Source organism: Syngnathus typhle, linkage group LG10 (genome assembly GCF_033458585.1).
Source record: "Syngnathus typhle isolate RoL2023-S1 ecotype Sweden linkage group LG10, RoL_Styp_1.0, whole genome shotgun sequence".
Lineage (NCBI taxonomy): Eukaryota > Metazoa > Chordata > Actinopteri > Syngnathiformes > Syngnathidae > Syngnathus > Syngnathus typhle.
In genome coordinates, this window is record NC_083747.1 from 4854383 (window position 1) to 4870301 (window position 15919).

A 15919-nucleotide genomic window follows, 5' to 3' on the forward strand; every position below is an offset into this window, starting at 1 on the left:
TATTTGGTTGGCCACATAATGGGGGGTCGTCGGGGGGATGTGAAGGTATTTCCAGGTTGGCTGGCAAAGTTTAATAAGCAAAAAGACCAGGCACAGCCGTGTAGCAGAAGTGAGGTATTTTTCTTTATATAATCAAGGTATAGCAAACATGATGGTGATACTTGAGTAAATAAAAGAAAAAGAAGAAAAAAAACAGGACAACAAAGGAGTGCGTATATAGGGCGCGCTCTTGCAGCCAAGGGGACCACCGCCTTGCACACTCGCACTGACGCACGGCTGACTCAGCAGGGGCGCCTCTTGATCATCACTCCTTCCCACCCCAGCGCGTACATGGCTATCCACATCCAAGTCAGGAGCTTATAAAATCAACCCCTTCACAACTGCTCATCACACAAGAGCAACACCAGAGTGGATGCATCGGGAGCCCCACCCCAGGTACAGCTAGATCCCAACATTTTACATGCATGCCTAATATTTTTAACAATTTCAGAAAAAAATGAATATTGATTTGATTTTTTAACAGATTAAAAAAATAATAAAAACAAATTTCTACAGCAATAATGATACGACCCGAGATGGAAAAAGTTAATAATACTGAATCACAACTGATAGAAATAACTGGTGGTATTCCACAAGGGTTTGGTATTGGGAACCTAGTTGTTTATAATTAATGATCGATAAGGTTGGCTACAGAGACTAATCAATTGGATCTACTATGTTAAATTTTCTGAATATTGTGCATTTGAAGACATTGGAAATGCATTTTGGTGTGATGAGCAAAATTCTATCGGCTTGTATTCTTTCTTTCTTTCTTTCTTTCTTTCTTTCTTTCTTTCTTTCTTTCTTTCTTTCTTTCTTTCTTTCTTTCTTTCTTTCTTTCTTTCTTTCTTTCTTTCTTTCTTTCTTTCTTTCTTTCTTTCTTTCTTTCTTTCTTTCTTTCTTTCTTTCTTTCTTTCTTTCTTTCTTTCTTTCTTTCTTTCTTTCTTTCTTTCTTTCTTTCTTTCTTTCTTTCTTTCTTTCTTTCTTTCTTTCTTTCTTTCTTTCTTTCTTTCAATTAAAAGAAGGACATTATAATTTAAAAAAAGTACATTTAAATCTGAAACACGTAAAGTGAAGACAAATATGAAATATATGTTTCAGTTTTCTGAAGCAGTGTAGGTCTCTGTTAAGATCTAAGAGAAACGTAAACTAATTAATGCTTATAATGTCATTGAAAAAAAATATTTATTTTATATTCATTCATTCATTCATTCATTCAATCTCATCCCTATCATAGTATGTGAAGCCCGACCCTTCTGCAGCATTTCTAGTTCATTCTTCATCCCTGTAGCAGATTAACAATTGCTTTTTGATTGATCGTTTGACATCACGGCAAATAACACTCACATAATGTGTGTCATTTGCCATGATTTCAAACGAGCAGAGCACACACTTTGGATAGGTGTGGCAGCATGAAGCCTTCATAAAGATTGTGCTTTTTAACACTAACTTTATAGGGTGTTCTTCTTGATGCACTGACTTGTCCGGTGTGTGCGTGTGCTTCCTATAGGTGAAGACACAGAATGGAGTTGAAACCGCTCATCAGAAAACTGGCCTCAATCCTCCGAGCCATCTTCACATTCCTCTTTGCATTTGTTGTCCTTAGCGTTATGATATGGGCCTACGTTGAAGGTTTCCAGCTGGCCACCTCCAGCTACGGAATCATCTCCTTTGGCTTATACGGCCTCCTGCTCTCGCTTCACGTTCTGGTCCAGAGCTTTTTCGCCTTCATTGAGCAGCGGCAGATGAAGAGCCGCAAAAAACCATGCACTTTCACCAAGACCATTGGCTTCACCATATCAGCCTACCAGGAGGACCCAGCCTACCTCAAAGAGTGCCTCAACTCCGTTCGGGCCCTCGAGTATCCATCTGAGCTGCTGCGCATCATCATGGTGGTGGACGGCAACAGCGACGACGACCGCTACATGATGGAGATGTTCAAAGAGGTGTTTGCCGACCAGGACCCCGCCTGTTTCGTGTGGGAGAACAATTACCACACGTGGAAGCCCACTAAGATGCAGCCCGACGAGACGACCGATGAACCTGTCTTCATAGGAGAGGACCTCCAGCGAAAGGAAGTGGAGCACCTCATTCAGACCAAGAAATGTGTGTGCATCATGCAGAAGTGGGGGGGCAAGCGGGAGGTGATGTACACCGCCTTTAAGGCCCTCGGATCTTCAGTCGACTACATCCAGGTAAGTCTACTTCTTCTCATGCTTGTGTTCCTTTCAGTGTTCCTTGAGCTTAGGGTTTGTGTTCTTGTACACTTTTTGTTCTCACTAAAAAGGCCATTCAATGCAGGAGTTAGATAACAACAAACATTCGGACAGCTACCTTGAGATCCATGCTATGCTCATTGTCGTCACCAATAGGGCAATTCAGTTTTCCGTTCCGAGCACAATCTGTGTGCCACACAACACTTTAGCTGATAGTATTAAGCCTTCGCTATTTCCCAATGATAACGTCCAATACTATCTTCGTGTGTGGAGCAGGTAACTGGTATAAACGCGCTGAGGTCAAGGTTGAAGTCTGACACAAATGATTCATTTGTCATCATCATAAATTCATCATATTAATAAAATATTGTGTATTTCATGGTAGATATCAGTGTCTAGGTGACATGAATGGGCGAGTGAGAGCGTTGAAATCCTTCAACTGCCTGTTACGATTGAGGCAAAAAGTTGTACAACTGCCAAAGTTCAAGATTAACTTGCGTTCTGAATCGTCGCACTTAAGCTAGATGCCTATCTTCTGTAAAGCTGCTAGCTTAATGCTAACATCATCTGAAACACCATAGACGAGCTAACGGTAATTAGCATAGACGTTATGGTAATCATAACCATTAGGAAGAAAAAGATACTTTAGTGTATATACTTTATATACTGTATTTTTATTATTTTTTTCAATGGTTTGCCATTTGCTTCTTCAGGTGTGTGACTCGGACACCAAGCTGGACTCCCTGGCCACAGTGGAGCTGTGCAAGGTGCTGGAGAGTGACACCAGGTACGGCGCAGTTGGCGGGGACGTGATGATACTCAACATGAAGGACTCGTACATCAGTTTTATGAGCAGTCTTCGCTACTGGATGGCCTTCAACATTGAGCGGTCTTGTCAGTCCTTCTTCAACTGCGTCTCCTGCATCAGTGGACCCTTGGGTATGTTTATTTCTAGAGCGAGACTGACACTGTCACAATGTGTTGTCATAAAATATAAACTTGTTGCTCTTTTGGATTAGGGCTCTACAGGAATGATCTCCTTCAGGCATTTCTGGAATCTTGGTACAATCAGAAGTTTTTGGGGACTCACTGCACTTTTGGAGATGACAGACATCTTACCAACCGTATGCTGAGCATGGGATACGCCACAAAGTAAGCACTCAGCAACCTTTTAAACAATCATATGACTGTTATTGCGCAATCTGTACAGTCCGACAACCACCTTACGAAACAAACTCCAGTCCACACCTATTTGTGAGTTAATATACGTAATCTTAATTGCTGTTCTAAAATGTTAGATATACAGCTACTGAATCGCTTCTGTACATTTAACTGGTCAGGTCACCTGCTTGCTAGTCAGAATAGTCCAGTGGACCTCTGTTGTGAGGACAAAGGAAGGATGGATGGATGGATGGATGGACTACAATATGAAACATCAAATGATTGCCATGGAAAACGACACTATAGAAAACACGTTATATTTAACATTTAAAAATATGAACTATAAAACCCTATCACTGTCAGCCGCGACTAACATGGAGTCTCCACTGATCCGTTTCCTTTGCAGATACACATCCAACTCCAAATGCTACACGGAGACGCCGGCTCAGTTCCTGCGCTGGCTCAACCAGCAAACCCGCTGGACAAAGTCCTACTTCCGCGAGTGGCTCTTCAACGCCATGTGGTGGCACAAGCACAATCTGTGGATGACCTACGAGTCCATCGTCTCGGGGGTATTCCCCTTCTTCGTCACGGGCACCATCATCCGGCTGTTCTGGACGGGCACGCTGTGGGATATCCTGTGGGTGCTGTGTTGCATCCAGCTGATCGGACTGGTGAAAGCAGCGTACGCCTGCATCCTGCGACGGGACCTGGTGATGGTGTTCATGTCCCTCTACTCGGCTTTGTACATGACCAGCCTGCTGCCGGCTAAGTACTTTGCCATTATTACCATGAACAAGAGCAGCTGGGGAACGTCAGGCCGGCGTAAGATTGTGGGCAACTATATGCCCCTGCTGCCACTGTCAGTGTGGGCAGTTGTTTTATTATCAGGACTGCTTTACACAATTTACAGAGAGAGTACAGAGAACTGGTTTTCCCCAGCCAAGGAACTGGAAATTGAATTTCTTATTTTCGGCTGCGTAGTGTACTTGTGTTACTGGTTAATCATGATGGCTTTATACTGGGTGTGGTTCCGCAAGGCATGTAGGGTACGTGCCAAAAGTTACGAGTTGAATGTGTAAGTCCACGACGTATTGATACGTTAATTTATTATAAGTTTGCTATTTTAAATGAATTAATTTATTTTGTCCCCAATCTCAGGACAACAAAAGGGCTTCTATGCAGCTGCTAAACTAATCAATAGAGTGAATAAAGTATTAATTAGTGAAAGAACCAAAGCATACTTTGACAGCGACTTGTTGTTGCACTTTGAGATGAAACTGTACTGAGGGCTTTTGGCCTTTCTTATGCACTTCAATGAGAGAGACACATTCCCGACATTAATAATATTATAGAAATGCTGTACATACTGTACTGGGGATACTGGGGATTGTGTGGTGTGGAAATATATATAAGAATTATGTGGTTGTATGTAAATAGTAGTTAAAAAAAAAAATTGTTGTTACACTGGAGTTCTGAGGATATTTTGCTACAGGGTTGCACACTTGAAAATACACAACATGTGTCTACACGTGTATGTATGCCTGCAAGTTTCAAAGGACTAGTGCTTTGGAATCCCCTTGTCAAAATTGTGGGATTTGTGATGTGAGAATAAGGGAGTCCATTTGGTTCCCAGAGAGCTTCACAGAAACTCCTGAGCCAAAACATTGAGTTCTTGATAAGAGGCCACCCCCACGTTCTGAGGGAAGAACATTTTTTTATTGTTTATTTTTGCTATTTGTTCAGAGAAAGACCAAAGTGAAATAAAACAATTCACATGCCTAGATTGAGACTTCACTTTAAAGATAATTGCATTAGAAAAGACAAAGATCATATTAATACAGATAGGTTATTGCTATAACCAAAATGAGTGTGTGAAACATGAATGTATAAGCACAGTTAAAACACCTTGAATAAAACAACTGAGGATTTGCAATGGGCTGGTATCTTGATGTGAAGAAACAATGTGAACAAATAAATATTTTTATAACTTTTAACTTCTGTCGTCTTTGTATCACTTAAAAATCGAACACCCAAAACAACAGAAATATCTGTTGAGCCTCGGTTGTAAAAGGCTTTGCTGTAAAATTTGACCCAATAATATCATATATTTTGTTATTCAGTTGATAAAGTGGACATAAATCTAAACCAGGTCAGTACAAAGGAAATTGTAAATGTGATAAGATACTGTAGAAACATAAACTAGTCTAATTTTTACAGTGATGTATTGATTATCCAGTGTAGCTATTCACCAGAACTTGAGTCAAAGTCAAAGTCTGCTTTATTGTCAACGTCTTCACATGCCGAGACACACAAAGAGATCGAAATTACGTTTTCTCAATCCCACGGTGACAAGACATATTACACGATAGAGTCATACAAGTAAACGACGCAATATAAAAAACAAGAAGGCACAAACAATAATGATAGAATTCAAAGTAAATATTTCTGAATTCGATAAAAAATAGATACACGTCAGATAATGGGATACAAAAACAGATAGATAGGACAATGTAAACAATGTGTTTTTTTTCTGACTGGATAAAATGTTTCCAAACTAGAATTATTTTTTATCTTGCTAGACAGAACAATTAACCAATTTCCCTCTTTCAACTCATCAGCAAGCCTGATAACGATTCCCGATCATTTGGATTGATCTGTCGAGGACCGGAGTTGCCTAAATTTGGATAGCTAACGATCAAGAGTTGTTCAGTTTCTTAGCCACTGCTTTACTTTTATGTACTTCTTCATCGTCTACTTACTTAAGCATGAATCTGCTAGCTAACAGCCAATTAGAGTAAAGATGGCCGACACTATTTTCCGTGACAACGGTAATACACCTTGAGAATGTACACTGAGTCATAAAAATGGCAGGAAAGTCACACGTGTGCTTGGCCAATGATTGACAACATAATTGGAATTAGAAATCAGATAAGTCTTGTTGTGGACTTACTGGTGCAATCATAAATGGGTCTCAAGGAAGCGATGTTAAATTAAGAACTATGCAATCGGCATAAACCAATGAAGTAGGTCATGGCGGCACGGGTTTGGTTTTCTGCTAATTTCTCCAGAACCATATAAAGGTTATTATGTCCAATCAGTGCCATTGGCATCACGAGGACAACAAATAAATAAATACATGATGGAATGAACTGTAAAATATATTTCTAAAAAGTCTATCAAAGTAACACTGATTTGTTTGCATATTTAATGTATACAATTATCATTAATATAAGCTACACTGACCACTGGGAAAAACAGTATTTGTTGAACAGTCATGTTACCTTAATTATAATTGCTTTCAATATAATTTGTTTATTTTCAAACATAAAAGTATTTGTCGAATCACTGTAATGTGCTTAGCACGGACATGCTGTTCGCCAAAATGTTTGGATTTTGTACAGAGTATTTATTCATTCTATGCAAAAAAACAATTAAAAAAAACACCCTTTACTTTCAGTCACATCAATAAAAAAAAATATTGTGAAAGCGTGACAGCAAGCAAATTAAATCTATTTACTGGACTAACTCATACTGTATATGGCTCTAAGATAAAGTATGTCTTCCTTAGAAGTGTGACAGCTGTGAATGGCTTATCACAGTCTCTTAGTTTTGTTTTTTTCCCCGAGTGAAGGATAGTCTGGTTTTATCCCTTAGTACAAGCTAATTTCCATTGAATCTTTGCTTCATGTGGAAATATTTCCATTGGCGGAATGTATTTGAACTTCAACAATGACTGTCAGGTCACACAGATCAATGGATAATGATGACGAGATTTGACCTCACAAGTAAGGTGCACCTAATCTCTCTTTTGACCATACAAATCAAGTTTTGTTCCACACTCAAGTGTCCCCATGTCACTAATGTTGAATGTGTTGTTAAGTGTGTGTTTTGAGGGTGAGGGACCAATACATTAACTGTAGGTGTGGATGTGGTAAATGATTACCATGACAAATTTTACGTATTGTAGCCTTGACATGTCCCGCTGGGCACAATTGAAAAACATTCACATGAAGCTGCATATTTTTGCGCTCTTTCTAAGGCCTGCCACACATTGAGCAACGTGGACTGGGTGGGCTGTCGGCCAACCCTAAGTTGTATCAACTAAGTACAACTTGGTTTTGTATTTTACAAAAAGACTTTATATAATTGTGGCTTGAAAGCAAAGTACGGACAGTCTCTGTCACCAAAATTCAGGGGTGCAGTCAGTGAAGGGGGAGATTGATCGCTGCCAGCAGACTGTCGATAAAAAAATTCACCTTATTATTGCCAGTTTCACTCGTTTTGACGACCCACTTTTTGCCTGACAATTGCCCTGTGCAATAAAAAAAATACAAAACGGTATATTGTGTGTAGAATCTTATAATCTGATGATAGGTTGCAGATTTTCAATTGCAGTGGCTTGGTAAATGTGCTTAATTGCTTGGTGTGGGGTCGTCAAGAGTGATTTTTTTACAATTGTCCTCACTATTCTTTGTCATCTAAGGTTAAGGGAAGAGCTGGAGGCAGATGATAGCAGGCTGGTTAATAGCAAACAGCAGGATGATGGAAAATGTCAGTGGAGGTCTGGCAAGAAAGACTTTTTGTAGCGTTGACATCGGAACAAGCAGAACGATAAACTTCTCAAGATGATTGGCAGTGGGGACATTAACAGCAGCTACAAACAAAATGTGAGCTCAGGTGCTTATCTCTAAGCCCGATGTTGTGTGTTGGACCCTCAGACCTTGTGACAGCATTGAAGTGTCCGAGACACTGAACCGGTTGCTTCTCTCTTGATGCTTTTTTAGTGTGTCAATGGGTTGAAAGTTCAGGCAGTTTGAATGTCTTGAGGGTAGCAAAATGAAAGCTAATTAAGCAATACGATTGTCGATAAGCCCGAGGTTATCTCAAGTGAAAGAAGCAAAGTGCGACTTGCTCTAGCTCAAGAATTGGGAGGGCTAGACATTGCCATGTAGAAACGCTGCATCACGGAAGACACACTGCTCATCCAGATGTAAGATGAGGTCAGAGCCAACGTCAACTAAACCGCAACTATTGTGAAAAACCTCACGTTTTCATCCGGACAGTCAGTGAGTCAACATCTCTAATGGTTGTCAAAGCAGTTGTAGTTTGGCAAATGAATATGAGTAAAAGTTTCTGCATTTCCTTAAGGCTGGCGTTGACGTGACTCATTGGTGATATAGTGCGTTCAACGAGAGTTCTGGCGAAAGGCCGGCATTGCTTCCCTTTGAGGCTGTTTTCAATTAAGATGTCCTCCCCCACCCTGTCTGGGCTTTCCTCCCTCGCTGACGTCATAAAGGAGGAAGCCTTTTGGCTGGACTGATTCAGTACGTATTAGAAGCACGTGTACAGACTTTCTTCATAGCGTTATTTGGGGCATCTGACTGGAGTTTCATGAGAAGCCATCTTATCTTTGCGAGAAGCCATCAGCTCTTCCATAGAACGGCAATGAATGCAGCCGATGGGACAAAGTGCACTTCTGATATGTCAAGTAGAATGAAGCAACATTCCAGAAGGATGTTTCGTCATTTTGTTTGGATTTATATTCATTTTCCCTTTATAAAATTACAGAAACTGGGAATTTTGCTTACAATTATATCAACAAGTGATTTTTCTTTCAATATTTTTTTCATTAATCATTATTACATATACCTTGTTTTAACTTGATATAATATGAGCATTTTGGGCCCTATTTTTAATCCTTAGCACCAAGCTAGCACAAAATGGCTGATCCCTGAGATAGATAAAAATGGGTGGATTTTGCTTCTTGATTCGTATTCTATAAACTTAAAACTATTCAGAATTCCATGTTTAGACTAGTGGAATATAACGTTTTATTGCAAAATATTTTTTTACTTAATTTCCCCTTTAAGAGAATATTGCCCTTTAGTCTTTGTGTGAGTGTTGTCTGGATGTGAGCTTTGGCTATCTTCTGGCTTTTCCCATCAGCACGGCAGCAAAGACAAGAGGAAGGAAGTCAACAACGGCTGGCAATGATGCGACTCAGACAGCTGAGAAAAAGTCACACCCACATATTACTGTGCTAAAAAAAAAAAACTCTGCGGAACCCAGCCCTTATGATGGTGATATTTTTTCACCTACTAAAAGGACACGACCAGTGTATGGGCGTATTCCTTTTTTTTTTTATGAGACAGCTGATGGAAAGTCAAGATAATCATAAAACCATAAAGATAAACCTAATTACCTCTATGCAGAGAATGCATGGAAAGAAAAAAAAAATGTGCAGGGGTCAAGATGTCAAATCTTTTGAATCATTTATGTCCACTCCACCTCTAATTGTACACCACCCAAACTTTATTACAAAGCTAGGGTCCTGCATACTTAATAATTAAATAATTTACAGCATTACAAAAGCTTTCTGAAATTTAGATAATTTATTTGCATTAAAAAAAAAAAAAAAAAGCTTTAATTTGTTGTTTACATTTCTGTTGGAAATCTCATGATAAGTGGTAATTTTGGTCACTCTGATCGTGGAATTTCATGCTTAGAGCAGATAATAGTCAGTGAAAGGGGGGAAAAAAGTCTGTCTGGGCCTGATAGCTGTCTTCGGAACAGGTAAGGGAGGGAGGAGAGCATTTCAGCAGACGGTAACAAGCTGCAATTTATTTCAACTACGACAACGATATTAGTTTTCCTTTTCAAAGTTCGCACCATCACTTTGTAACAACCATCCCCCTGGCGCTTTTCACATTACACCACGCCTAACTACTTCAGCATTGACCAGAGCTGCCAAAATACTCCTTGCCTGCTTCCGCTTCTGTAGCGACCAAATTGGCCGTCAGTAAAAATTGAAAATCAAATGTCAGATTATGTATGGCCCAGTGGAGTCTGTCTGGTTGAGCTGCCATTCATCTTTTCACCGAAAGACAATTTTAAGTCTTCACTTAACATGCATATTTTGGGTATGTGGGAGGAAAGCAGATTAATCTAGAAAAACAACAACATACCTACGGGCAGAAAATGGAACCTCCACACAAGTCTGAGCTCAGGTTCAAAATGGAGCCTCTTAACGTTGATGTGCCGACCACTCGCCAGTTAAAAAAGCAATCAATTGGTTCAAAAATAGAGCCTCTTGACTTGATGTGCCGACCACTCGCCAGTTAAAAAAGTAATCAATTGTTACTTTATTTTTACATTTGAATGAACATAAACATTGCAAAAAATGTTCATCGTAGCCTCTTAGAGCAGGGGAGTCAAACTCATTTGTGTCCCAGGCCGCATCGTAGTCATAGTTTCCCTCGGAGGGCCATTATGACTGTCAACGCCTTATATTATTTACAGTATAGGCTACAAACTAAACTAATGAATAACTAGTTCTGAAATCAGAGACTAGTAAATCCTGTTCCGATCATTTCCAAAAGATGAATGGTAATAAAAATTGCTAGCAATATCTCTATTTCTAAAAAGTCAAGACAATTTGTGATTTTAGTAATGACAAAGTCCATGCCAAATTTGTCTTTGCGGGCCACATAAAATAATGTGGGGGGCCGTATCTGGCCCCTGGGCCTTGAGTTTGATAGCTTTCTTCCAGTGTGTTCTCATACAGTTAATGCCATCCTTAAGTTTTAATGTGATTGATTTATTTTGACATTGACCTCAAAATGTTTATACAATTTTGTGAGTGCATTGGCAAAAGTTAATTATATAATAATCTCTTTGCAAGTTCGAGATTGCCAAAGTCCCATTTTAAATTACATTGTCACCGGAGAAACAGAACTCCATTGTAAACAGATTGACCCTGGAATCGATTATTTGTCGTGTCACACTAACGACCGTCTTCAACTTTCGATGTTCCAGTGAAGTTCAAGGAGTACGTACGTAATCTAGGGTCTGACTTTGCCCAAGAGTTCTCATGGGTGTTAGAGTGGTGCTCACTCTAACTTATTTTGCAAGAACCACACGGAGACAAGTTAGTCGTTTTGGGCACCTGCAGGTGGAGAGTTCACTCGTCGCTGTTGTCACAGCGATGGTCGAATGAAGTCTAACTCTCCCTTCCCACAAGAGCATCTTTATTAAGAGGAAAAGGGTGGGGGTGACAGTAGACTGAATAAACAAGTTAAAGCTCTTGACCTCTAGGTAAACAGAGCAGGGGATGTTTTACGACATTATTTAGGATGGGACAGAGTTAGGTGGTTTATTACCGGTTACATACCAACGTAAGCATAAAACTAATCTACCTAAGTTATTTATTACCGGTTATATACATTCCAACATAATCATAGATCAAGATAGTTTGGAAAACCCTGACAATGGGGACACAGTCATAAAAGGCTGAACGCTCGTCATTTAAGATTCAACGCAAAAGGATAACAGGGACTTTTCCCACATCGTCCCCGATTAAAAGGATCCTTTGGAAAAACACAACCTAACAATTGAGTTGCCACGCAAGACGACTAAAGGACTTGTGAAAATATGACGATGACATAATATTTACAACAATGATAAATGCATGGCAGTTTGAAACAAAACAAAAGAAGTGGGTGCTTTCTAGGACACGTGTGAAAGAAAGATTTGTACACAAAAGATCTCCAATAAATAGAAAGAGTTATGACTCTGTCTAAACCGTTTTTCATTGAATGTCCTAATATCAATATGGGTGGAGAAGACCAAAGTACATTCAGATGTTCTTGATTACATGCATAGAGTTGACACCTCCTGCTCTGATGCCACAATGCATTTGTGGTTACCAGGGTAACAGAGAATACCAGTGGAAAAAGTCCAAGCAATGTCGGTGAAACGTCACGACGAGGCGTTGAGTCATGTCTGACTATATTTAGAAGTTTACTACTCCTTTTTAAAGCCTCGCAAAGTCCGCTCTCACTCACACTGCACCATCACTGCGACAAGAGCACATACTTGGCATGACACGAGAAGAAAACCCAGCGTTTAATAAATTAAATACAATAAATGGAACCCTGGCAGTAAAATTACAAGTTCAAGGAGCTTCAAAACAATTTGAAATAATTGGTGGAATGACGTATTTGCATGTGTCAGATCGTAGAACAATTTCAACATGGATTTGAGAATTTCAATCAAATTATAGCTGCACCGATTAAAGCTGGTATAAGTTGGTGAGATATAATTAAATGTACATCACATGTCATAGTTTAGTGCTTTGTTTTTAGTTTAGTCTTTCACGTTGTCATGCCTGCTTTTATTTTACTACATATGTACTACTATATGTACTTATTGTACTACATATGACTTTGTGTTGCTACTTTATATATATGTATCAATCCATTCTGAACAGTTTATCCTCACGAGGGTAGCGCGCGTGTTGCACTGTGAGGCGGACGTGCTAACCCGTGCTCCATCGTATTATTTATTATTATTTCTGGGTACTTTAGTATACCCTGATAAACGCAATGAATCCATTGAGGTGGACATGTTAACCCGTGCTTCACCGTATAATTTTTTTTTTTTGGGGGGGGTGGGTACTTTAGTATCCCTGATAAACTCAATGAATCCATTGTCATTTTTTACTACTTTCCAATCATCCATGTGATCCGTTTTTTTGCGTCCGTCATTTTTTTTCTCTTTTTTTTTTTAATTGGAACTGCTAAACTTTTGTGTTTTAGAATCACAGTAGCGAATGTCTTAGTCATATTATCGTACATCTCCACTCCAGTTTTTTAAACCCACTTGTTATTGATTGGAGTCATGGCGCCGAGCTGCCTGTCCCAAATTTCTTTTTCAAAGCCCGGTATTCCCCAAACCAGTGGCCAGCCAATTGCAGGGCAACAGTCTTTCATACGTACACTCACATCTCTAGACAGTTTAGTCTGTCTTCAGTCAACCTGGTTGGACAATGGGAAGAAGACAGACTATCTGGAGAAAACCTAAGCAACATGTAAAGTCCACACAGGGCAGAGCTGAGAGCAATTTGTATTACCATTCATCTTTTGGAAACTATTTGAAAAGTTTTTACTCATCTTTGATTTCAAAATTAGTTATTCATCAGTTTGTTTTGTAGCCTGTACTGTATATAAAAGACGTTGACAATCATGGCCCTTCGAGGGAAACTAGGACTATAATGAGGCCTGTGACAAAAATGAGTTTGACACCTCAAAATATAGAGCAGACCTGTAAATATAGTCAATAGAAAGTATTTCAGAATATTTCAAGCAAAACAAAAACATTTTTCCTACGTACGGTATTACCAGTAACATAATTAGTGATTTCCTCTGACGCAAAAACAAATGCAATCCTTTTCATTTGACCGTGACCCATATCTTGATAATGTGCTGACCTGCCAAGTACATAACCACATCCTCACAGGTGGTTAGTTTGTGCTTGAGGTTTCTTAATATCCTGGACCATGAAAAGTACAAACATGCCGCCCCTTTCATACTTGCTTTGAAACATTTTGTATTTTTATTTTTTTCCCCATAATCAGGAGCTAATGAACTTCATCCTCACTTGATGACAAAGCATTCTTTATATTTTAAAGATTAAAGTCCCAATGATCGTCACACACACACCTGGGTGTGGTGAAATTTGTCCTCTGCATTTAACCCATCCCCGTGTGATTTTAATCCAGCCGCCATTCATTTATGTAGAATGAAACATGGGGAATGAATACATTTGGATTAGTTTGGGGGAAAAATAATGTTTTCGATCAGAGACCAAATTGTACAAAAAGCATCTCAAGTCAACGCTGCAGGATCTCTTTGCTAACACTAAAGGAGATAGGTCAATGTTTGAAATAAAGTTTTTGCACCGCAAGTCCTGGAACATTTTCTGTAGCGCTTTAGTATTTACAATGTAGCAAATAATGCTGCGTATTTTATGTAATGTATTTTCCACCGTATGATATAATATTGCTACATTTTGAGTGCACAATTATGACTCAACCTTCCTGGTTGAAAAACTGGACCAGGTAAATGAGAACAATATCGGGACATATTAAAGGCTAAGGAGCGGCATTTGGAGAAAAAGGACTTGACCTGTGACACCCCTACTGCTAGAATCCATTGCTTGCCATCCAAATGCCAAATTTTCTTTATTACTCAACTTTGGTTGGTTTAACCTACTTGACACAAAATCTTGATTGTGCAGATAACAGAGATCGTACACAATAGAAAGGAACACGAAGCTCTTTTTTTTATTTTTTTTATTGGCTTTATCATTTCTTGATATTTGCTACAAAACAGGAGTGTGGATACACAAAGAATGAAATGTGAGAATGTTTGGGATGTGTAAAAAAGACAGTAGTGGTTAAAGTAAGTAATTACAGAGACAAAAGGTCACAGGGTGTGGGAGCCATCCATGCTTCAACCTTGACACACACACAGCTTATGTAATATAAGCAAGTGGACAAGGGTGGAACATGAAATAACTTATCTTCATTAATTTGAAATTTGATTTGTGAGTCATCTTGGCAAAAAAAAAAAAAATCCAGGATAAATACACATTTGTAATATCTTTCCATTTTACAGCATTTTCTATTTACACGAATATACCTATGTGAGTGGAACGCCACACGCTCAACCATGCACACGGGAACATATAGGGCAATAGTGTCAAACTCGTTTTACAAGTGTGACGTTAGCACTATGGTTATCTTCTACATTACATAATGGCAGGCAATTAAAGCCATATATCTTTTCTAGAATTTAGCCATTGATGAACAACTAGCTTTAAAAGGACAATTCGAGTGCAAGAGTGAGAGAAAGAGATAAAGAGAAAAGTAGAGAAGTATCATCAGTGCTTGAGAAAGCAAGATAATCTCCTCACAAGCTGTGTTGCCACCTTTCCCATTTGTCTCACAACTGGTGGACTTAGCAACAAGGAACACGTTAGGTCTCATTTCTCTCAGTACACACTTGCAGAACTCTTCGTCCCTTTTTTTGCAAAAAAAAAAAAAGGGAGTCAAAATGTACGTCATTCAGTAGAACAGAAAGAGCAAACGTCCCTAGTCTCCCTCGATGACCTGGAACCACCTTGCATGGCTACATTTTGTTTCCTTGCCAGACTTGGAACAAAACAAAATGTTCTTCAAAACTTTGCAATGGGGTTGTCATCAAAAGCACGAGTGATTTTAATTCTTCTCAACATTCAGTGACTGTAACCACAGGACTCTTTGTAAACGTCATGTTGCAAATCAATCCAGATGGCGGCTTCCGACCAACGTAAGAAAGACTTTTTTTCATTGTTCAAAGGTTTTCAATGCATCACAAAGTATAAAAATACAAAAAGTATTTTTCTTGCATAGGCAGAGCATTAGTTACCTTTACCACATTGATGACCTTCACAGGAAAACGCCAAAAACAAAATCCCGTGTAGCCAAGCGATTCACATTTATTGTGAGTTATGTCGTATTTCTATTTTTGGAGGCTCAGCAAAATTAGAAAGTTGTGCCTAAAATTAAGTCACTACTTAGTAAAACATTGCAAAGGAAAATGTATTGCAACTTTTCTTTACTATTAAGGAAATGATTCATTGGTGATATGTTCTTGTCGATTTTTAAAAATAAATACTTC

The 15919-nt window shown here is 39.1% G+C and overlaps 1 protein-coding gene across 1 annotated transcript; it reads left to right on the forward strand.

The window, feature by feature from the left end:
* The first annotated feature begins 283 nt into the window (after positions 1 to 283).
* Positions 284 to 5413, forward strand: has1 (hyaluronan synthase 1). Its single transcript, XM_061288757.1, has 5 exons — positions 284 to 435; positions 1550 to 2234; positions 2969 to 3194; positions 3275 to 3407; positions 3823 to 5413. Exons 2-5 carry the CDS (start codon positions 1563 to 1565, stop codon positions 4496 to 4498), a joined length of 1707 nt encoding a protein of 568 aa, XP_061144741.1. The 5' UTR covers positions 284 to 435; positions 1550 to 1562; the 3' UTR covers positions 4499 to 5413.
* The last annotated feature ends 10506 nt before the right edge of the window (positions 5414 to 15919 follow it).

Bases quoted from the DNA above. Each gene is read 5' to 3' on its own strand.
- has1 (XM_061288757.1), top strand. From the start codon at position 1,563: ATGGAGTTGAAACCGCTCATCAGAAAACTGGCCTCAATCCTCCGAGCC. The intron at 2,235-2,968 runs GTAAGTCTACTT...TTGCTTCTTCAG, and splicing joins CTTCAGTCGACTACATCCAG to GTGTGTGACTCGGACACCAA. The intron at 3,408-3,822 runs GTAAGCACTCAG...TTTCCTTTGCAG, and splicing joins AGCATGGGATACGCCACAAA to ATACACATCCAACTCCAAAT.